Source organism: Dasypus novemcinctus, chromosome 9, assembly GCF_030445035.2.
Source record: "Dasypus novemcinctus isolate mDasNov1 chromosome 9, mDasNov1.1.hap2, whole genome shotgun sequence".
In the NCBI taxonomy this organism is placed as follows: domain Eukaryota; kingdom Metazoa; phylum Chordata; class Mammalia; order Cingulata; family Dasypodidae; genus Dasypus; species Dasypus novemcinctus.
In genome coordinates this window covers 130624924-130647319 of record NC_080681.1, presented here as the reverse complement: position 1 = coordinate 130647319, position 22396 = coordinate 130624924, and the positions used below count along the sequence as shown (strand labels likewise).

At 72.6% G+C, this 22396-nt stretch overlaps 1 protein-coding gene across 1 annotated transcript in view; it reads left to right on the top strand.

Moving 5' to 3' along the window:
- The window catches only part of PLCH2 (phospholipase C eta 2), a 30696-nt gene that overhangs the window by 2383 nt on the left and 5917 nt on the right, over positions 1-22396 (top strand). Inside the window, 21 exon segments of the mRNA XM_058304610.1 lie at positions 5193-5339; positions 7705-7947; positions 8080-8210; positions 10242-10412; positions 10847-10940; positions 11003-11206; positions 11295-11415; positions 12569-12740; positions 12941-13048; positions 14083-14238; positions 16145-16237; positions 16522-16604; positions 17512-17609; positions 17892-18074; positions 18324-18431; positions 18878-19002; positions 19092-19176; positions 19603-19749; positions 19864-19943; positions 21805-21885; positions 21887-22091. Coding sequence (XP_058160593.1) covers positions 5193-5339; positions 7705-7947; positions 8080-8210; positions 10242-10412; positions 10847-10940; positions 11003-11206; positions 11295-11415; positions 12569-12740; positions 12941-13048; positions 14083-14238; positions 16145-16237; positions 16522-16604; positions 17512-17609; positions 17892-18074; positions 18324-18431; positions 18878-19002; positions 19092-19176; positions 19603-19749; positions 19864-19943; positions 21805-21885; positions 21887-22091 — 2835 coding nt within the window.

The window sequence follows — 22396 nt, the reverse complement described above, 5'->3', positions numbered from 1 at the left end:
GGCCAGGGGGTGTAAGGGCAGCTCGGCGGGGAGGCTCAGGAGGGGAGAGTGGGGTACGTGGTGCCCCAGGCCCCAGACCGGAGCAGCATGAGCTCCTGGGTGGGGGCTTCGGGGTGGCTGCTGCCCCTGGGGTGCCCACGTGCACCCTGTGTCCATGGCCCCCAGAAGGGTGCTGGGGGCTCAGAGGACGCAGCCTCCTGCCTGGTGTCCAGGGCTGACGGCCCCGGCTGCTCCTTCTTGTGTTTCCTCGCCCGGTGTGGCTCCGTGCCCGCGCCGCCCGGCCCTGCCAGCTGCCGCCTGCCCTCCCCCCCAGCCCGGGCTCCTGGGGGGGCATGTGGGGGCAGGGCCGAGAAGCCCCCCTGCAGGGGTGCCCCTCCCCGCACCCGGCCCCCTGCAGGGGTGCCCCCTCTGCACTCGGCGCTCGTTTCCTCCCCTCCAGCAGGCTCCGCTCCATCTGGGGCTTTTCAGGAAAGTGCCTCCACCCCCGCCACCGCCAGCCTGGCTCCCTCCTGAGCGTCGCGCTGGGGGCTCCTGGGCAGCGGCCAGGGCGCTGGACGTACCTGGTCACCCGCCCTCACCTGGGCCGGGGGCCAGGGTGGCGCCCCCTGGCCGGCTGGGCCTGCTCTTTGCAGGTCATGCGGAGGGAGGGTGGCCTTGGGGGCACGAGCGGCTGGCGCTGGGGGACAGGAGCCCCGGGTCGTGGGCGAGGGGCCAGCGAGAGCGGGAAACGCCCGGTGGGACCGGGGATGGTGACACCCACCAGGCCAGGCTCCGGCTGAGCTGAGCTGCCATGAGCCCTGGCTGGGGGGTCCGGGGGGGCAGGGAGGAGGCCCGACGTTGGGGGCACCAGGCGTCCCACGGGCACCCGGCAGCAGCTCTGACGCGGGGACCGTGCCCTGCTCTGAGTCAGGCCGCCGCCGAGAGCTTCCCCAGGACGCACAGCCGCCCCTGGCTTCCCCGGGGGTCCGGCCGGCCTGTTCCTCCAGGCCTCTCTGCCCCTTCCGTGGCTGCGGGGCCGGCGACGCCGTGGGCCCTCACCCGGAACGTAGGTCGTCCTGGTGGGAGTTGCCAGCCACGTGGGGGCACGGCCGCGAGAAATGGCTGTCCTGGCCGAGCGGGGGTCCAGGGAACCCCCTGCTGCTCCTGCCACTCCATGGGTGGTCTGGGCACCCTGGGTGCTGACCGGTCAGAGCACCTGGGGGGCCAGGCCGTGGCTCCTGGCCCGCGGGCTCTGCCCGGCGCCCCCGGCCCTGGCCACAGGCGCCCGCCGCGCTGCCTGCAGGAGGATGGGTGGGAGCTGCTCGCGATCCCCGATGGAGCAAAAATAGTTGGGGAGCAGAGGCGCCCAGACGTGCGGGGGTCGACTGCTTCTCTCAGACGCTGGCGCACTCCCCGCCATATGCGTGGGGGTCCCTCCCCCGCGCGGCGCTGGGCAGCAGGTGGGTGGCCCGGGGGACACTGCGAGTGCCTGCTGGTGGCTGGGGAGGGTCTGGGGCTCCCCGGCCCACTGCCTGCCCAGCTGGCCGGGCAGGGGGACTTCCCGGGTATGGGTGGCGGGAAGCTGGCGATGACCAGTGGCCCGGGGGAGGGCTGGGGTCTTGCCTAGACCCCCTGCTGCTGGCCCTTCCGGCGTGGGCTGGAGACAAGAGGGGCCCGTTGCAGCTCCTGCGGAAAGACGGAGGAAAGCTGGGAGGGCGAGATGCCATGGGGCCCCAAGCCGGCTGGGCTGGGGGCTGGGGGCTGGGGTTCCCGGGGCGCGGTCCCCTCGCGGCCCATCCCACACATCCACGCGCCCCGGCTGTGGGGTCTGGGGTGCCCCAGGGATCTGCCCCATGTAATTGTGCGCGTGCCGGGAGGCCCGGGCGTGTTAGTGGGTTTTGTGGAAGATTAAATCGATTTTCCAGCCTTCCTGGGGTGAGGCGGGGCTGAGCCGCACCGGCCTCTCGCTGCCACTGGGCCCTTGCTGGCGATTGCTGGGACAGGCTCCGTTCCCGCACAAAGCCGGAATCAGATGCTCGCCGCCGCCGCTTCCGATAGGCGCCCCGTTCCCGCGGTGGTGGGGGGCTGGGCAGAGCAGAGTCAGGTGGGGGCCCAGCCCTTGGCGGGGGGCCAAGGCTCGGCGGGGGGGGCCACAGGGCCCTGCCCCTGGGGAATGGTGGGCTCGGGGGCGCCCTGGGGCCGGCCCCCCAGACCCGGCACGGTGGCCTTGGCCCAGGGGCTGAGCCGCCCCTGTCCTCCCAGAGACCAGCCTCTGCACTCCTCCTCCGTGATGCCCCCTGCCCGCCGTCTGCCCCTCCTCGCCCCACCCATCGGGTGCGGCTGTGTTCCCAGGCAGGGAGCCGTCCCTGGGGGGGTCCCAGGTGCTCACAGCCATGTCCCAGCCTGGGGTAAAGCAGGTCTCGGGGCGGGGGCAGGGCCTGGAGGGGCTACAGTGATGGGGGTGGGGGCAGCAGGGGCGGGGCAGCGGGGCTGGGGACAGTGGGGTGAGACCAGGGTGACCTGCCCCGCCAGAGCCCCCGCCTGCCCTGGGGCAGGGCCTGCCCGCACGCGGCTGCTGCACAGGTGTGCCAGCTCAGCCCACCTGCCCCTGGGCCTCAGGTGTGTGGCCTCCAGGCTGGGGCCTCGCGGGAGGAGCCGGCGGCCGTGGGGAGGCCTGTGGCTGGAGCAGGGGACTCTGAGCCTGGCCTGGGGTGAGTGGGAAGGGGCTGCCCGTGGGCGTGGCGGGAGCTCCTGGGGGGTGGTCCACGGAGGGGCTGAGGGCCCGAGCTCAGGGCGTCCTGCCGGGTGCAGCCGTGGGGGCGTCCTCCACCCGGCGTCCACCTGCGGTGGGCTTTGCCCTTGGGCAGTGCCTGGGGTGGGAGGCCGCTGGGCCCCTTTTTTGGGGAGGTGAGGGGGGTGCTGGCCAGGTAGCTCTGGAGCCAGGTGGGGGTGCAGCCAGCCAGGGGTGGGCCCCAGGGGTGAGCGGCCGGCAGAGGGGCCAGCGGTGGTCCCACGGGGGCCACGTTACAGCGTGCCTGTCCGTGGGGTGATGTGGTCCTGGCTTCTTCTTGAACCTTTAAGCTGGAGCGGGGGGCACGGCGGGAAGGGGCCCCCTGGCCGTGTGCTGGCCGGGGACTAGGGCTGGCCACAGCGGTGCCAAGAGCGGGTAGGGGTCCCTGGTGTGGGTGGGGGCCGCTCCTCCTGGTTTGGGCAGCCGAGCCACCCTGGTCAGGAGAAGGGGTGGGCCCGGCCTGGGCAGGCCCCCGCGGTGCGGTCGGGGCCAGGGATGCTGGACGCCCGTGTGGGCCCTTCCTCGGTGGGCTCGGCTGCTGCGGCTCCACGTCCTGCTGTCCCCAGGAGGGCGGGGGCGGCGGGCTGCGCCCGGGCCTGCGGGTCCCGACGAGGGCAGCTCCGCTCCCAGCAGCCAGGACACGGCACGGGCCCCGGCCACGGGCAAGGCCGGCACCGGGAGACTGGACCGTGGGGGCAGAGGGTGGGGCCCCGGGGCCTCCAGGCGACGCCGGGGTCGGAGCTGAGCGAGGCCCACTCAGGCGGCCTGTCCCGAGGGCCGGGGGACGCGCTGCTGCCCTGTCCCTCTTGGGCCCTCCCGCTTCCGGACCCCGGGCATCGCTCGGTGGCCCCCAGGTGTGGGGAGGGGCGGGGTCCGATCACGGGCCCTCGGTGGCCTGAGCCCACAGGGCTGCCCCCACCCCAGGCCTGGGTTGGAGGGCCGCGGAGCCCGGGGACGCCCGTTCCGTCCTCCCTGCCGTCTTCAACCGGTGCGCGGCAGGGGCGCTGGCAGCCCAGGGCCTCGAGCGGCGTGGCCGCCCCGTCCCCCCTGGCCGCCAGCCGGGAGCTCCCTTGGCCTAAATCCTCTGACCGGTTGGATCCAAGCTCCGGATTAGCGCGGAGACGGGGCGGGGCCGCGGCGCCGCGGTGCCCCCAGCCCTGGCACGGACACCGCTCCTTTGGGGACTCCTAGAGTGGGCGGGCCTGGGGCCTTAGGGGCTGGGGCCCGGGCCAGGGAGGGGCGCGGGCCCCATGGCTTCCGCTGAGGGCACAGTCGCCTGCCTGGCGGAGGCGCTGCTCTGGGTCAGCGGTAGCGTGGCCCTGTGTCCACAGTGGCAGCTCGGTAAGGGGTCAGGCCTGCCCGGCTCTCGGGCCGCAGGGTGGGGAAGCGGCCGCTGGCTGCCCGCTGCTCCCTGGTCATGGCCTCGGTCCCCTCCCATCCCCAGCCAGGGCTGGGCCCGACAGGCCTGGGGTGGGCAGGGTCCCTCAGGGCCGGAGGGGACGGGAGGGCGTGGGGGGCTGTTTGGGCGGAGCCGGCCCCAGAAGACCCGGTCAGGGTGTCCGCCCCCAGCTCTGCTCGGCTGGCACACCCGGCCCTGCCCCCCCGTGGCCTGCCCCAGGGCCAGTGTCCCCGCACGACCCGCTGACCCAGAGGCCCCTCCCCTCAAAGGGCAGGCGTCGGCTCCTCCGACCCGCCCCTCCAGGCTGGGGTCACCACGACGTGGTCCTCCTGGGGTGTGGCCATGGACCCTTCCGTGCCTGCGGGTTTCCGTGAGCAGGGGCAAGGCCGGGCCTGGCCTGACCCCTCGGCATCTGCAGCCTCCCCGGCCATGGGCCTCCTGGCCCAGGGCTGGCAGCCTCCTCCCACTGTGCCCCACTGCCGGAGGAGGGAGAGGCGGCTGGGCCTGAGGGGCCGGGGCCCTGGAGGGGGCGTGGGCACAGCCTGGCCTGGCGCCGGCTTCCTGAGGACGCTGCCGAGCAGGGAGGGTGGGCGGGGGGAGACTGGGTCCCCTCAGCACGGCCGGGGGTCTGCCAGGCGGGCTGGGGGCTGGCATGGTCGGACACCCCCTCCTGGGCAGCTGCGCAGTCACCGCCTGCGCGCCGCTCCCTCGAGCTGCCGGCTCATCTGGGGCTGGTCCAGGGGGCCGCCGATGGGGGGAGGGCAGGGGCGGGGTCCCCAGGGCCCCTGGAGCTGGGCAGAGCGTGTGTGTCGGGGTGACCTTGGCTGGACGGGAGGCCCCGGTGCTCTGGGCCGGCTCCTTGGCTGGACAGGTGGGCGGGGAGGTGAGGGTCGGCCGTCCCTGGGCACCCCCACCCAGGTGCAGGGCCGCGGGCCGGCGGTGCAGGGGCAGGCTGCGAGGGGGAGGCACGGCCCGGCGCTCACGGCGCTGCCTCTGTGTCCCCGCCGGCCACCACGCGTCCAGTGGAGCGGTGCCTGAGCGCCATGCAGGCCGGCACGCAGATGGTGAAGCTGCGCGGCGCCTCCAAGGGCCTGGCCCGCTTCTACCACCTGGACGAGCACCGCTCCTGCCTCCGCTGGCGGCCGTCCCGCAAGCACGAGAAGGCCAAGAGTGAGTGGGTGCTGGGGGGGGGCCGGGCCGGGTGGGCGCTGGGGGGAGCCGGGCCGGGGGGTGTGGGGGAGGGGGCTGGGCCAGGCAGGGGCCGTGGTGGGGGTGCTGGGCAGGGTGGGCCCTGGTGACGGGGGGCCGGGCCGGGTGCTTGGGGGGGGGGCTGGGCCGGGGGGTGCTGGGAAGGGGCTGTGGCGTGGGTGCTGGGATGGGCGGGCACTGGCGGGGGGCGGGCTGGGCAGGCCCTGGCAGGGGGTCTGGGCGGGGCGGACCCTGGTTGGGGGCTCGGCAGGGCAGGGGTGTCTCTGGGGGGCGAGGGGCTCCATGGCCTCTGCACTTGGCGGTGACCTCTGGCCCTGCTGGCCCCTGGCATTAGCCGTCCGGGCCTCGGGGAGAGTGTGGCTCCCGTGCCCAGCACTGGGGTTCCCAGCCAGGGACCCCGGGGGCAGCAGTCCAGGGCGGGCAGCCCTCAGAGAGGGGCGTGGAGGCTGCTGGGGCCCGGGCGGGAAGGCAGGGGCGCGCAGAGTCGGGTGGGGGTCCCAGGGGTCAGGAAGAGCACCCAGAGTCCTCGTGGGATGGGAGGAGAGCTTTCTGGAAGCTTCTCTGGCTTCGACAACTTGGGAGGGACCCGGCGTCTCCAGGGCAGGGCCTCAGCCGGCGGTTGCCAAGGGTGCCGCCGCCGCCACGCGCCCAGGAGAGCGCCGCGCCGGGAGGCGCCCGGGGCCAAGCGGGGGTGACTGCGCAGGGAGGGCGCCCGCATGGGGGCGGGGGCGGGGCCCCAGCGCCGCTGCTGTGCCAGGAGCCTTTCCTGCGATGGGCGGTCCTGCAGGGAGCACGGCAGAGGCGGGCCTAACGCCCCCGCAGCGCAACGGGCCACCCCAGGGGACACGGTGGAGTGTCCCGTCATACCAAATGCTGCAGGGAGCCGCAGAGATGGCCGGCAGCCGGCAGGGGGCAGCGGGGTCCAGGGACTTCCAGCGGCTCCGGCCCTGCTCCCGCCCCCGCCCCTGCACTCGGGAGCAGAGCTCAGTGCTTGGGGCCCGCGGTCTGGGAAGGGCTCCAGGGCAGGCTGTTGCCAGGACTGTCGGCCGCTCCCTAGCCTGGGGTCCACGGTCCCCTCCCCGCCACCCACACGGCACCAAGTCAGGCTGGTCGGAGCCGAGGAGGCAGGGGTGAGGGCGGCAGAGAGAGCTGCGAGGGGAAACCGAGGCCCGCGGAGGAGCACGCGCCCCTCGGTGGCCGGGAGGCCGTGGAGGGGGGTGCCCAGGGCCCAGGACCCCCACCCAGCACCTGTCCACCCCATGGAAGGTCCTGGCCGGGCCCCTGCCCAGACTGGGGGCGCCGTGAGGTTGGGCGCAGCCTGGGGGTGGGGGCAGGCGGTGGGGCCCACTGCCCAGGGTGCCCGGCCGGAGCCCGCGTGTCGGGGCCGCCCCTCCAGCTCAGCGCTCACGGGCTCTGCGAGGCCTGGGGGTGTGAGACGAGATCCTCGAAGGAGCCTGAGTGGGGGGGGCCGCGCCACCCCACGCCACCCCCGGGCGGGCCACACCCCTGGGGTGCCCACAGGGTCCCCGGCCAGCGCTGCCTGTCTCTGAGCGGGCGCTCGGGCATCGTCCCACCTTGCCGTCTCACCCTGCGCGGTGATGTCTGGGGCGCCCCCCTTCTGGGGACGGGTCGTTTCACACCCAAAGGCGGGACCGCGCGACCAGAGCCCAGAGGCTGAGGGGCCAGCCACGCCCCCCGCCCCCTTCTCCCGCCCCAGCTGCCCGGAGCGCCCCTGGAGCGCCCCCTCCCCTAATGCCCCTCTCTCCAGGGCGGGTGGGACGTGTGGCCGCGTGGAGCCCCTGTGGTGGCCGGTCCCCCAGCCCCTGGCAGGACGCCCAGCAGGGCCGAGGCGCGGGGTCCCACGAAGGGGAGGAGCCCCTGGCTGGGCTGGGGGGCTGGGCCGGGGGGCAGGGCCGGGGGGCAGGGCCGGGGGGACAGGGCCGGGGGGGCAGGGCCAGGGGGGCAGGGCCGCTTACTGGCCCAGGTGCTCTGGGTCCCCTCATCCCCTCTCTCCTCGTTCCCCCACCTCATGCTCCCTCACCGTGCCCTCCCTCGTCCCCCATCTTGTCCCCCCACTTTGTCTCCCCCGTCCCCCTGCCTCGTCCCCCCCACCTCATCCCCTCTCTCCTTGTCCCCACCTTGTCTCCTCTGCCTCGTCCCCTGCCTTGGTCCCCCACGTCATCCCCTCTCCCCCCATCTCCCCACCTCGTCCCCCTGCCTCGTCCCCTCTCTCCTCGTCCCCCGTCTCCTTGCCCCCGCCTCGTCCCCCTTGCGGGCCTGGGTGCCCCGAGGCTGGACACGCGCGTGACCCCAGGACACCCCCCAGTCTCCATCGACTCCATCCAGGAGGTGAGCGAGGGGCTGCAGGCGGAGGTGTTCCAGCGCTACCCCGGCGGCAGCCTCGACCCCAGCTGCTGCTTCAGCATCTGCCACGGCGAGCACCGCGCCAGCCTGGACCTGGTGGCGGCCAGCGGCGACGAGGCGCGCACCTGGGTCACCGGGCTGCGCTACCTCCTGGCCGGCATCCGCGACGAGGACAGCCTGGCCCGCCGCCAGCGCACGCGCGACCAATATCCTTGGGGGCGGGCGGGGCCCGGGGCGCGGGCCGCAGGGGGCTGGGGGGCGGGGGGGGGGGCGGTGACGCGGGGCCCGGGCCGGGCGCCGGCACCGCGGCAGCCGCGTTGGCCCTAACTCGGCCCGAAGTGGCTGAAGCAGACGTTCGACGAGGCGGACAAGAACGGCGACGGCAGCCTGAGCATGGGTGAGGTGCTGCAGCTGCTGCACAAGCTCAACGTCAACCTGCCGCGGCGCCGGGTGAAGCAGATGTTCAGGGTGAGCACCCACCGCCCCCTGCACGGCGCCCCCCCCCCCCGTCCGCCAGCGCCCCCCACCCCCGTCCGCCAGCGCCGGGGCTGCCTTGGGGTGGACCGCCTCGGGGTGGGGGCCGGGGCAGGTAGCCCCCAGCACCGGCCGGGGGCCCAGGCGCCCCCACGTGAGCCTCCGGCCACGGCGCCCCCGCCCGCCCCGGTCCCCGCGGTGCCCCGGCCCCCTGGCGGCACAAGTTAGGAGCCGGCGGCCTTTATCGTCTGTAATTAGCTTTTCTTTCCGGAAGCCCCACTGGGCGGGGGGAGAGCGCTGCCAGGCCGGGGGCGGGCAGCGTGGGGAGGGCTGGGGGCGCAGGTGTGCGCTGGGCCCCCCCGCAGAGCGGCCTGCCCCACCCCTCCTGCAGGCCACGCGGGGTCACAGGCCCCCCCCACCAGGAGAGGCCGTGCCAGGGGCCCGGGGCAGCTGCCACCCGGGAGCCCCGGGAGCTGCGGTCTGAGGACCAGGCCCCGCGCTGCGTCCTCGGGAGCGGGTGGCCCGCGAGGGGCCCTTTGACCAGCCCCAAGGCCCCACCTCGATTAGGGAAGCCCCTGGCATGGGGGGCCGCGGGAGAGACGCAGGCCTCAGGGCTGGCTCTGCGCGGCCACCGCTGTCCCGTGACCCGCACCCACTGTGCGCGGGGGCCCCTGTTCGGCTGCAGCGCTCTCCTGACGCTGTTGCATGCCGGCAGCAGCGTGACCCGAGCAGGGGGCTGCGCGGTGCGTGGAGCGGCTGGAGCGGAATTCCCTTCGACCCGGGCCGCGCCGGCCTGCAGGCTCCCAGCGGCCAGCGGCACTTGCCCTTGGACCCATCCAAAGAGCGGGGCTCGTGCCCACCGCCCAGCAAGGCGGGCTCGGGGACTGGGAGTGGCTTCAGCCACCGGCGGTGCCATCGGCAAAACTGGGGTGGCTGTGCCACTGGGTGGGGTGTCCGGGATCCCTGGAGGCCGCTGGCATAAGCCTCCTCTTGCCTCCGAGAGGCAAGGGCGAGAAGCACGGGGGTCGCAGTCCCGTGGGCCTCATGGCCGCCCCCCCCGCCGCGGGGAGGGCCACCAGCCCCTCCGTGTCTCGCCAACACGGCCCCTTCCACATGCGCTTGGGCCCCGGCCTGGGGTGGCCGGCTCAGGCTCCAGCTGTCCACGTAGCGCCAGGCACGCGGGGTCTTCGCCAGGCACCTGCTGGCCCTGTCCCCGGGGGCTTGGTGCCACCATGGCAGGTGCCCGCTGTGCAAGGACCCAGGGGTCAGCTCCGTGATCGTGAGCCCCTGTCATGAGAGGACGGCAGCGGCCGAGGGGCCCACGTGCCACTGCCCTGGAGATGTGGAGCGGGGACGCTGCCGAGCCCCGGGGGCTGCTGCAGTTGGGGGACCCGGCCGTGTGGGCCCCTGGCGTGGGGGCGGGGGGTTCTGAGTGTGTCTTTTTAAAATTTTTTTAAGATTTATTTTTATTTCTCTCCCTTCTCCCCCCAGTTGTCTGCTCTCTGTCCATTCACTGTGTGCTTTTCCGTGTCCTCCTGTGTTCTTGTCAGTGGCACCGTGAATCTGCGCCCTTTTGTGTTGCGTCATCTTGCTGTGTCAGCTCTCTGTGTGTGTGGCGCCATTCCTGCGCAGGCTGCACTTTCTTTCGCGCCGGGCGTCTCCCCTTATGGGGCGCACTTCTTGAGTGTGGGGCTCCCCTACACAGGGGACACCCTGCATGGCTGGGCACTCCTTGCACGCATCAGCACTGCGCATGGGCCAGCTCCACACGGGTCAAGGAGGCCCGGGGTTTGAACCACGGACCTCCCATGTGGTAGGCGGACGCCCTAACCACTGGGCTGAGTCTGCTTCCCCCGTGTGTGTCTTAAAGGACCACTCGGTGGGGCCCGGGACACAGGGGTCCAGGGAGCAGCCGCGCGGCCGTGACTGGGCAGTGGCGAGGGGGGCGGGCTGGTGCTTCCGGGCTGGGGGCCCTGGGGGCGCGTTCCGGGGTGGCCTGTGCCAGGACCCAGGCCTTGGTTGCAGGAAGCGGACACGGATGACCGCCAGGGGACGCTGGGCTTCGGCGAGTTCTGCGCCTTCTACAAGGCCATGTCCACGCGCCGCGACCTCTACCTGCTCCTGCTGACCTACAGCGACCACAAGGACCACCTGGATGCGGCCGGCCTGCAGCGCTTCCTGGAGGTGGAGCAGAAGGTGTGGCCCCGGGCGCGGCTCCGTGCTGGGGCGGGCGGGGCTTCCGGCTGGCGCTGTCCCGCGCCGCTCACCCCCGGCTCCCTTGAAGCCCCAGCCGGCCTGCGCGGGGCGCCCCCTCCAGGGCCTGCGCGGCCCCCGCCAACCCTGCACCCTCCACCCCCCCAGTGCAGCCGCCGAGGCCCGAGACCCCTCCCGCCCCAGGTTCCCCCTCGGAGCCTTCTAAGGCTCGGGGCCGGCCTGCAGGCCACTGGCCGCTGTGTCCCAAGCCACGTGACTCTGGGATGTGGGCCGCGGGCCCAAGTGGGGGGCAGACTGCAGGGCTGGATCCTCCCCTCGCTGCGGCCCCCCTGACGTGGGGGGGCAGGCGGCAGGGGCGCGGGGGGGGGGGGGAGCTGCCCCAGGCTAGCCTGGGCTCCTGCCCCGCTCTGGCCTAGATGACGGGCGTGACGCTCGAGAGCTGCCGGGCCATCATCGAGCAGTTCGAGCCCTGCCCGGAGAACAGGAGGAGGGGCGTGCTGGGCATCGACGGTGAGTGCCGGGGGGCGGCGGGCGCTGCGCCGCGGGCCGGGCTGACCCGCGCGCCCCCCCAGGCTTCACCAACTATGCGCGGAGCCCGGCGGGCGACATCTTCAACCCGCTGCACCTGGCCGTGCACCAGGACATGACGCGCCCGCTCAGCCACTACTTCATCACCTCCTCGCACAACACCTACCTCGTGGGCGACCAGCTCACCTCCCAGTCCCGTGCGGACATGTACGCCCGCGTGCTGCAGGCCGGCTGCCGCTGCGTGGAGGGTGAGCCGGGGCCGGGCTGGCGCCGCCGCAGAGCGAGGACGCTCCCGGGCCAGGGCGCCCAGAGCTGACCGGGGCCTCCTGTCCGCAGTGGACTGCTGGGATGGCGCCGACGGGGAGCCCATCGTGCACCACGGCTACACTCTGACCTCCAAGATCCTCTTCAAAGACGTCATCGAGACCATCAACAGATACGCCTTCGTCAAGAACGAGTGAGGGCGCAAGGGGACCCGGGGGGGGGGCCCGGGGGCGGGCTGGGGGGGTTCGGGCTCTTCTGTCCCTCCCCCATGCCCCGTCTGGGACATGGGGCCGGCTTCGGGGTCCCTTGTGGAGAGAGTGGACGCCCAGCTCCGAGGGCACAACCGGCCGTGCGGGGCGGGCCGGCGGGTATGCGAGCAGCCCCCGCACCCCGCGCGCCTCAAGTGGGGGGGGGGAGACCCGAGCTGGGCTGAGGAAATGGGGTGAGAGCATCCCTCCCGGGAGGGCTGGCCCCTCTGTCCGAGGGCAGGGGGAGGAAGGGGCCCCCACTGGGCCGCCCAGCCCTGGCACTGCTGTGGGGAGGGCGTCCCCGGGCGGAGGGGCCGGGACTCGGGGTTCCCCTGCCACAGCCGAGGCCCCGGGCACCAAGCTCCCCAGGCAAAACTCCCGCCTGCTGTGCCCGCACCACCTCTGTGGGCGCCGCGCCCTGCCCGGGCCAGGGGGTGGCGCGGCTTGGCCCCACCCCGCTCGCCTCTCCGCACCACAGCACTTGCCCGTCTCTGGCTCTGGTGCGTGAACCTCCGTCTGGACCCCTCACACTGTCTAAAAGAATCACAGTTGCCTTTTGGTAAAAATCCAAGGAAAACGCGCACGTGCTTTAAAAGCAAAATAACTCCAGAGCATACTGCAGACTGAAACACGACAGAAAAGTTGACAAGGCGAAGTCCCCTGCTCCGCGCCCCGTCCTGCGCCAGCAGGCAGCGGCCGCATTCTGCTGGGTGGTGCATGCCCGTCTTGCGAGGCAAGACGCCCAAAGGGGCATGTCCCCAGTGTCGAGGTTGGGGGGATCTTCCTCGCCGTCCTTCTGCGGCGCCCGTGGCCCCTGGTCTACACCACGGCTTCCTCAGCCATGCCCTCCGGCTTTCCTGGAGTTTCTCGTCGCCTTTCTTTTCTCCTTACGGCGGGGGAGGCAGGTGCCTTCGTTACTTTTCCTGCGCCGTCTTCCAGCTCCTGTCCCACCACCCAGCTCCTCCAGAGAGCCAGTGGGGGCCCCTTCCAGAGTGGCCGCCAGCCCCGTCTCCCCAGGGCTCCCGGGAAGTCGCCGCCCTGCTCGGTGGTGCCGGGGCCCCGGGCTCGCCTCGCCAGCCCCTCCTGCCTGGGCCGCAGGTACCCGGTGATCCTGTCCATCGAGAACCACTGCAGCGTCGTCCAGCAGAAGAAGATGGCCCAGTACCTGACCGACATCCTCGGGGACAAGCTGGACCTGTCCTCGGTCAGCACCGAGGACGCCACCACGCTGCCCTCCCCGCAGATGCTCAAGGGCAAGATCCTGGTGAAGGTGAGACGAGACCCCGCCCTCTGGGGTCCCCGTGTGGCCAGGGGCCGCTCGACTCAGCCCCCCCCCCCACCGAGTCTTCCCCTCCCACGCGGCTGCCACCGCCCTCTGTCTTCCCACGCGCGCGGGAAAGCACCCCCCCCCATGCCAGCTGCTCCTCCGGGGCTCGGGGTGCCGCCCCCCCAATGCACCCCCTCCTCCAGGGGAAGAAGCTGCCGGCCACCATCAGCGAGGACGCCGAGGAGGGCGAGGTGTCCGACGAGGACAGCGCGGACGAGATCGACGACGACTGCAAGCTCCTCAACGGGGACGTGAGTGGGCCCGGGCAGTGCCGGCGGCGGTGGTCAGGGAGGGGCGTGGCCGGGAGGGCGGGTGGCCGGGGCAGGACCCGAGGCTGCTCGCGGAGCCGCCAGGCCGCGGGGCGCGCACTCGTCCTGGGCCCTCCACGCACACACATGCGACGGGCGCTCTGGCTCTGGGTGGCGGCTGACCCTCCGGGTGGCCGGCCCCACGCCGCATGGCCACTTCCCGTTCCCCTGTCCGAGCTGCCCCTCAGGCACTGTCCGCCCTGCACGCAAAGGCCGCGTCCGCTCTGGTCCCGCCCAGCTTGGCCCAGGGACGGAGGCCCTGCCCAGCCCCCCCCTGCCCGGCGTTGGCCCCCCTCAAAGGGGAGGAGGGGGCGTGAGGGCCTGGGGCTGTGGGCGGCACCGCTCCCCGGGACAGCTGGGGCGCCGTCCCTGTGGGGCAGCGAGGGCTTCCTGCGAGCCGGGCTCGGGATCGTTAGCACCTTCTCCCCACGAGCTGCTGAGGCGGCAGGAACTGTATCTGTCCCTGAAGGCCTGTAGGGTGGGAGGACAACTGAGCAGCGGCGTCCGGGCTAATTATTTTAGAACACCCTGAGGCAGGGGCCGCGCTGTCCCTGTCTGCCCGAGGCGCTGGCGAGCTTGTTCTGAGGCCCACTGGGCACCCACGGGGACGCGTGATGCCCGAGGCCCTGCCCTGGCCCACTCAGGCCACCTCTCCGCCAGCACCTGCCTGTCTGCCAGGGCGCGTGGGCGGCCCAGGAGGGAGCCGGCTCCTGTGCTGGCGGCGTGCTGCCCGGAGGCCCTGAGTCTGCGGCGGCAGCCCCGGGGGCCCGGAGTGGGCGGCCTCTTGCAGCTGGGGGGCCCGGAGCCGGACTCCACGGGCCTGCCGGGCGCTGCCTGCACATCCCGGGTCGTGTGCCTCCCGTGAGCCCTGGGTGGGCAGCACAAGGCTGTGGACAAGTGGCACGAAGTCCATGGCAAGTGGGGGTGTCGCCACCGCTGGCTGCGATAAGCTGCTGGACGCTGCCCGCCCCTTGCAGACCAGCAGCCGGAAGCGCGTGGAGAGCATGGCCAAGAGGAGGCTGGACTCACTCATCAAGGAGTCCAAGGCCCGGGACTGCGAGGACCCCGATGACTTCACCGTCTCCACGCTGCCCAGCCCCGGCGGGTGCAGGCCCCGGGAGGACGGCAAGAAGGTGAGGCCGCGCGTGCACACCTGCACACCTGTAAGCACGCACCTACACGTGTACCCTGCACAGCTGTACACACATACCCTGCACACACCTGCACACACACTTGCATACCTGCACGCACACACCTACACATGTACCTGCACAGCTGTACACATACCCTGCACACACACCTGTACACACACACCTGCACACCTGTACACCTGTAAGCATGCACCTACACGTGTACCTGCACAGCTGTATGTACATACTTTGCACACACCTGCACATCTGTACACAAACACCTGCACACCTGTAAGCACGTACCTACACATGTACCTGCACAGCTGTACACACATACCCTGCACACACACCTACAAATCTACACACACGCATTTTGCACATACCTGCATATACATACCTGCACACCTGTACACACACATCTGCACACCTGTAAGCATGCATGAATGTGTACACACCTACATATGTACCTGCACACCCATAAAACACAAAACCTGCACACACATCTGTGCACATACCTGTGCATGTGCCTTACACACCTGCACACCTGTAAACATGCACCTACACATGTACCTGCACACATGTACTCTGCACACACACCTGCACATCTGTACACACGCATCCTGCACACCTGTATATACATACCTGCACACCTGTACATGTACCCTGCACACGCACCTGCACACCTGTATACATGTACCCTGCACACATACCTGCACACCTGTACACACACACCTGCACACCTGTAGCATGCATGAGTGCATACACACCTACACACATACCTGCACACCTGTAACACACACCTTGCACACACATCTGTGCACACACTCCTGGGCTCCCTGGGACCCCCGTGCTGGCAGCATTCACGTGGTTTTAGTCCTGGGAGTCCCCAGGAGCAGCACCTGTGCGGCAAGCACACCTGCGGGCCTGGCCAGGTGTGGATGTCAAGTCCACTATGCTCCCTCCCCTGAGCAGCAGGCAAAGGCTGCACCCATGGGGGGAGGAGCCTGGCCCCAGGGGACGCCCCGCGTGAGGGGTCAAGGCTGCGGGGCAGTGCGCAGGAGGGCTTCCTGGCGGAGGCAGTGGGCACAGGCCGAGCCGCGGGGTCCCCACCCTCCTGCGCCAGGTGAGGACTCGGCCCCGGGTGTGCGGGGAGCCTCGGGATGAACTGGGCCGAGGACGTGGAGGCCAGGCAGCGAGGGGCATCCGAGCGGGCCCGTGGCATGACGTGCCTCCCCACCCCTCAGTGCAAGCAGTGCACCCTCCAGTCACAGACTTTGGGGGTGTGAGGCCTGGGGCCCTGAATTTTCCTGTACCCTAGAGGGGGGTCCCGTGGGTGGGCGGGGGGCTGGGGGCCCTGGCAGCAGGGGCCGGGCAGGGGTGCAGCTCATGGAGGCTGCGTGGACTCGTGCCCCTGTCTTGTGCGGGTGGTGGGGTGGCAGTGGGGGGTTGGGCGGGGGGGCAGGCGGCTTGAGCCGGGGGTCCCAGATGCTGCGGCGCTTGGGGAACCAGGCTCTCGTTCCCCTAACCTGGACCCGGGGGACCCTCCCAGGAGGACCCCTGCCCGGCGTGCCCTGGGCAGCTGCCGAGGCGTGGTCAGTGGGTGGCCGCCCCCCACCCGGGGCCCAGTCCTGAGGCAGGTGGTCAGACCCAGGACGCAGGAGAGCGCCGGCCTCAGGGTGCGGGCTGCATGGAGGGTGCCTGCAGCCAGGGTGGGGTCTGGGCGAGCCTTGGGCAAGAGGCGCTGTCCTGCGGCTTCTGGGGGCGGAGAAGGGTGTCGCAGCTCCAGCGCTGCCCCTCCCAGGCACGGGCAAGCCCACCTCTTCCGGGAAGGCCACCGGGCTGCCCCATCCCCTGTCCGGCTCCGGGCTGGGCTCTTAGCCCACTGTCTCCCCCTCTCCCCCGGGGTCAGAGCAAAGCCGAGGACGATGCAGATTCTGGGGAGGACGCCGGGGCCAGCCGACGCAGCAGCCGGCGCCTCGTGAGCAGCTTCTCCAGGCGCAAGGTCGGGTCCCTGCGCCACCCGGGCCGGCCAGAGTGGGGCGGGTGGGCACCGCCAGCCCCCGGGGCCCCTGGCCCACCTGGACCTGCTCCCGAAGCCCCTGCAAGGCCCCTGGCTGCCAGGGGACGCCGGCTCAGGGGCCCTCTCTGGCCAGTGCCTCCCCTGGTACCCTCTCGGGCACCCCACCGCTGCCCCGAGCGCCCCCCAGCCGGCCCCAGCCAGGGGAGCTGGGCCCAGCGCTGCGCCCTCCGGCCCGCCCGCCCTGATGGCGCCTCTCTCCCGCACAGAAGAAGGCCTGCAGGCTGAAGAAGGCGGCCAGCGTGGAGGAGGGGGATGAGCGCCCGGAGCCCCAGGGCAGCCAGAGCCGAGGGTCGGTGCCCGGTGGGGGGCCCAGCACCCCTCCCTGGGGGCAGCGCCCCGGGAGGCTGAACCCAGCGCAGGGCTGGCGGGACCCTGCCTGGCCAAGTCCTGGGGCCGCGACTCGTGAGCAGCTGGGGGTGCAGCCATTGCCCGGGCAGCAGCAGGAGCAGGGCGGGGGCTGGGGAGGGGGGACAAGCGGGGGCCAGGGCTCAGCCGGGCAGGGGGGACCGGGGGACACGGGGAAGCCCCGGGTCGGGAGGGTGGGGTCTGCCTCAGGTCGCCCTGGGCCCCCGCGCTGCTGTGTCCCAGCTTCCTTCCGGGGGCCACGTGCGCCCCGGCTTCAGAGGTCCCTCGCCAGCCAGGCCCTCGTCCCACCGTCCAGGCCAGCCTGGCCCGGCCCTCCAGCTCCTGCCGCTCCCACCCCTCCCCCCTGCTCCCACCCACCCACCTGTGCTCTGACCCTTCCCTCATGCTCGCACCCCTCCCCCGTGCTCCCACCCCTTTCTAGTGCTCCCACCCACCCACCTGTGCTCCCACCCCTACCTGATGCTCCCACACCTCCCCCATGCTCCCAGCCCTACCCAGTGCTCCCATCCCTCCCCGAGCTCCCGCCCCTCTCCGGTGCTCCCACCCCTCCCTGATGCTCCCACCTACCCACCTGTGCTCCCACTCCTCCACCTGTGTGGCTCGTCAGCACCTCACGCTTGCACAGCCTGCACTGAGCTCCGGGTCTCCCCACCACTTCCTGTCTCCCCTGGCCTCCCAGCCCAGGACTCTCAGTGTTCAAGAACTTGCCATGCTGAGTGGACGAGCACGTGCAGAGCAATTGCTGAATCTGGCTGCCCGGCCCGGGCCCGACTCGGCCGAGGGGCGAGGGTGCCGACCTCGGGCTCCTCACTGCCGCCCCCACCCTGCAGGGTGACGCTCCAGAAAAAAACCATGAAGCTGTCGCGGGCCCTGTCGGACCTGGTAAAGTACACCAAGTCGGTGGGCACCCACGACGTGGAGACGGAGGGTGAGTGGCAGCGGGCGTCTGGGTGGTCGTGCAGGGGCTGGGGCCAGCCGGCACGGGGCAGGGGCGAGGCTGGGGCCGGCGGGCGGGGGCGCGGGGCCGGCGGGCACGGGGCAGGGGCGAGGCTGGGGCCGGCGGGCGGGGGCGCGGGGCCGGCGGGCACGGGGCAGGGGCGAGGCTGGGGCCGGCGGGCGGGGGCGCGGGGCCGGCGGGCACGGGCTGGGGCACGGGGTGGGTCGCCCGTCGGGGCCCCCAGCCTCTGAGGCCCGGTGGCGCCGCGCACAGCGGCGTGCAGCTGGCAGGTGTCGTCCTTCAGCGAGACGCGGGCGCAGCAGATCCTGCAGCAGAAGGCGGCGGGGTACCTGCGCTTCAACCAGCGCCAGCTCTCGCGCATCTACCCCTCCTCCTACCGCGTGGACTCCAGCAACTACAACCCGCAGCCCTTCTGGAACGCTGGCTGCCAGATGGGTGGGTGCCGGGAGGGCGCGTGAGGGCAGCACCCGCTGTGAAGGGGACCTGCGCCGCCTGCCAGTGCCCCCCGGCCGTGGGGCGGGTGTGGGGTGGGCGCGGGGCGCGGGCCGGTCCAGGCCGCAGGGGCCCCGGCTCGGGGGAGGTGGATGTCGAGCCTGACCCAGGGGGCCTGGCAGGGGGCTGGCGAGTGGGGCAGCGCCCGCGGCCGCCCGGTGCCCAGTGCCCAGCGCCGCCTCCTCCCAACAGTCGCCCTGAACTACCAGACCGAGGGGCGCGTGCTGCAGCTCAACCGGGCCAAGTTCAGTGCCAACGGCAACTGCGGCTACGTGCTGAAGCCGCCGAGCATGTGCCAGGGTGAGGCAGCGGCGCGGCAGGGGGCGCGGGGCGGAGGCCACCGGGGATTTGGAGGTGGGGAGTTAGGGAGCCCTGGTCCCAGGGTCACAGGTCAGGCGCAGGCAGGATGTGTGCTGGGGAGCCGGCGCCACCCACCCTGGGCTGCAGGGTCTCGGGACACCCACCACACCCCACCCCGCCATGCGTCCCGGGCCCGGCCCCCACCCGAGGAGGCGTGGCCCCATACGAGTTGCTGTGCCCGCTCTGTGCACCTCCAGGGGCAGGGGCCCACGTCAGGCACCCGGGCTCAGCCACCTGCCCACGCACGCACCCCCCATGGGACGTTGCCCTGGCCTCACCCGGACCCCTGCCTGTAACCGGGAGGCGGCCGCGGCCGGCCCGAGTGCCCACCTGGCAGGTGACGGGAGCTGGGTGCAGGCCGAGCCCCACTCAGGCCCCTCCCCCAGGCGTCTTCAACCCCAACTCGGAGGACCCCCTGCCCGGGCAGCTCAGGAAGCAGCTGGTGCTCCGGGTCATCAGCGGCCAGCAGCTCCCCAAGCCACGCGACTCGGTGCTGGGGGACCGGGGCGAGGTAGGAGGGTGGCCGGCGGCCAGGGAGCGGCCCCGGGCGGGGACTGCACCCCGGACCCCGAGTGCCACCTGCACTGCCCTCGTCCCCAGATTATCGACCCTTTTGTGGAGGTGGAGGTGATCGGGCTCCCAGTGGACTGCAACAAGGAGCAGACGCGGGTGGTGGACGACAACGGTGAGGGCGGGGCGGGGCCGGGCCAGGGCAGGTGGGGTGGTGGGGCTAGGACAGGTGAGGAGAGGTGGGGTGAATGGGGCGGGGCTAGGTCAGGCAGGGCGGGGCTAGGCCGGGCAGTGTGGGTGGAGCTAGGACGGGGCAGGGGCGGGGCTATGATGGGTGGGACGGGGCTGGGCTAGGCCAGGTGGGGTGGTATGGGCGGGGCTGGGGTGGGCAGGGGCGGGCCTAGCCCTGGTGGGTGGGGCTAGGCTGGGGTTGGGGCGGGGCTAGGATGGGTGGGACGGGGAGGGCAGGGAGCAGGGGAGGGCAGAGGCGCCTGTGCCCCGAAGGTCCCGCTGTGGCTCCGGAGCTGGCTGCGTGTGTCTTCCCATGCCGCTGCCCGCTGGCCCGGCCCCGGCCCGAGGTGACGCCTCCCTGGGCCCTCAGGCTTCAACCCCATGTGGGAGGAGACGCTGGTGTTCGTGGTGCACATGCCCGAGGTGGCGCTGATCCGCTTCCTGGTGTGGGACCACGACCCCATCGGGAGGGACTTCATTGGCCAGAGGACGCTGGCCTTCAGCAGCCTCATGCCAGGTGGGCGGGCGGCCAGCGCAGGGCCCAGGGCAGGCTGGCGGGTGGGGCTTGGCTCTCGGGTCATCCTCAGGGCCGGCTGGGGCGGGCGCGGCCAGTGACCCCCGGCTGCCGCAGGCTACCGGCACGTGTACCTGGAGGGCATGGAGGAGGCCTCCATCTTCGTCCACGTGGCTCTCAGTGACATCAGCGGTAAGGTGAGTGCCGCCTGGGCACCTGGAGGCCATCCCCAGCCCTGCCCCAGCGCGGCCCACCCAGCGGGGCTGGGGTGGGAGGATGCGCCCATACCTGCCAGCTGGACCTCCAGCTGGACCTCCGACCCAGGGCCCACTGAGGTGCCCCTGCCCTGGAGGCGGCCCCAGGCAGCTTTGCCACCCCTGTGCCCAGGGCGTCACCAGCTCTGGCAGTGCCCTCCCCTGTGGCCCCCTCCCCGGGTCAGAGCGCCCAGCCCCCAGCCCCCCCTCCCCGCCTGGTTCTCTGTCCCCTCCTCCCAAGTGTCCTGTGCACGGTTTGCCACGCTCCTCCCAGCACACAAGCCCCTGCCCAGGGCAGGCAGACGGACAGCGCAGCCTCCACGGGGCTGGTATCGGGGTTGCCTTGTCCAAAGCGCAGGGGCACGGCCGAGGCCAGGCCAGGCGAGCCTCGGGGGCCTGCTGGGCGTGGCATGTGGGCGCACATGGGCACTAACCCCCTCTCCTGCCCGCTCTGGGGGCAAAGGTGCCGGCGGCCCGGCTGTGCGTGCACCGCGCCCCGCACTCGCCGCCGGTGCCCTCACCTGCCTGCCTCTCTTTGGTCTTGCAGTGGGCTTCTCTAGTCCATCTCCACCCCTAGGAGCTCGGCCTCGTTAGGAGCCGCGCAGGTACCCGGGGCGGCCGCCCGCCCCCGCCCGCATGCCAACATGGCCCCCCCGTTAGCATCTGTGGCTCCTGGGAGCATTTCGGAAGCTGTCAGCTCATGTGACATGGCTCACCCCCGGGGCCTGGGGTCCGGGGCCATCCGCAGCCTGAGCAGCATTTAGGAAGCAGATCCAGGGTCTCCGGTGCCCGCCCGCGCCCCTCCCCCACTCAGTCCCACCCACACCCCCGCGTCACTTTCTCTGTAAGCCCCTCTTCCTCCCTGTGCCCCCCGTGTTCTCCCTCTCTCTACCCCCACTTTGGGTAACTCCTTCCCCTCTTCTGCCTTTTCCTCCCCTTCTGCCCCTTCCCCCCCTCTGTACCCCTTTCTTGTCCCCCCCAGCCTCCCCCTCTCCCTCCCTGACTCCGCCTTTCCTTCCCCTCTCCACTCTGCCGATCCCCCACCCCACCCGAGCTTGGGCTGGGCCCCTCCCAAGGACCAGAGCTGGGGGCCGACCCTGGATCTCCTCCTAAACGGCTTTCCAGCCCCCTCCCCGAGCAAACCGCAGTGCGCGCGGCGTCTTGAATTGGGCAGCCGATTCAAGTGCTGGCCGCTGGGCTCCTCTCCCCTGAAAGGGCCGCTCCGCATACCAGCACGGCCATTGGGGGGCTGTTGGGGTCTCGGGGCGGCGATTTCTGTAGGGGCGCGGGCGAGCCTGGCACAGCAGCAGGAGCCGCAGCTTCCGGGCCTCTCCAGCTGTCCAGGGACCTCGCCTGTCTTGCTGCCCAGGAAGGCAGGCCAGGGCCTGGCACTGGTGCCTGGGACTGCAGGAGCTTGACCCCCCAGGGCTCTGCCAGTGCTGGCCCGAGAGGGTCTCTGCAGAGAGCCAGGGGAGGCTGCAAAAGGCTGCTGGGAGGAATGCAGGAAGGCTTCCCGGAGGAGGCAGCCCCCAAGGGAGCGGTGCTGCCCCAGGGAAGGGGCACCTGGGCTGACCGGGAGCCGGGGCTGGCACCTGCTGTGCCCAGAGTCCGACTGGTCGCCCTGCAGGACCCTCGAGGCTGGGGGCAGGGTGTGGAGGGCACGGGCGCCGGGGCTCTGCCTGGGAGAACTGAGTTCGGCCCCCCCCCCCCCCCGCCCGCTGGCCCACAGCCCCCTCCCCGGCGGGCCGGGCCTCGGGCTGGGCCACGCCGCCGCCGCCCGCCATGCTGCCTCTTCCTCTTGCAGGTCAAGCAGACCCTGGGCCTAAAAGGCCTGTTCCTGCGCGGCCCCAAGCCCGGCTCGCTGGACAGTCCTGCTGCTGGGCGGCCCCCCCGCCCGGCCCTCCGTTAGCCAGCGCCTCCTGCGGCGCACCGCCAGCGCCCCCAGCAAGACCCGGAAGCCGGGCTGCCCCGAGCTGCCCGGCTCGCAGGACGCGGGCGTCCAGGGGGCGGCCCACCATGCGGTGGCCGTGGGCCCCGGCCCGGCAGCCCCACCCCAGGAGGGCCCCGGCGGCGGCGGAGGCAGCCCCCGAGGTAAGGCGCCGGCACTGGCGGTGGCGCGCAGCCCGGCCCAGGGAGCGCCCCCACGGGCCCCCGCCGGCCCCGGGCCTGCCGGGGTGGCTGCCACGTGCATGAAGTGCGTGGCGGGCTCCTGCGCCGGCGTGGACCCCGAGGGCCTGCACCGGGGGCGGCCGCCCAGCCCGGGCCCGCCCGCGGCCATCAGCCAGCAGCCCCGGGCCCGGGCGGACTCGCTGGGGGCCCCCCGGGGCAGCAGGCCCCGGCAGCAGCGGGGCCAGGGTGGCAGGCGGCGCGGCAGCAGCTCCGCGTCGTCCGGCTCC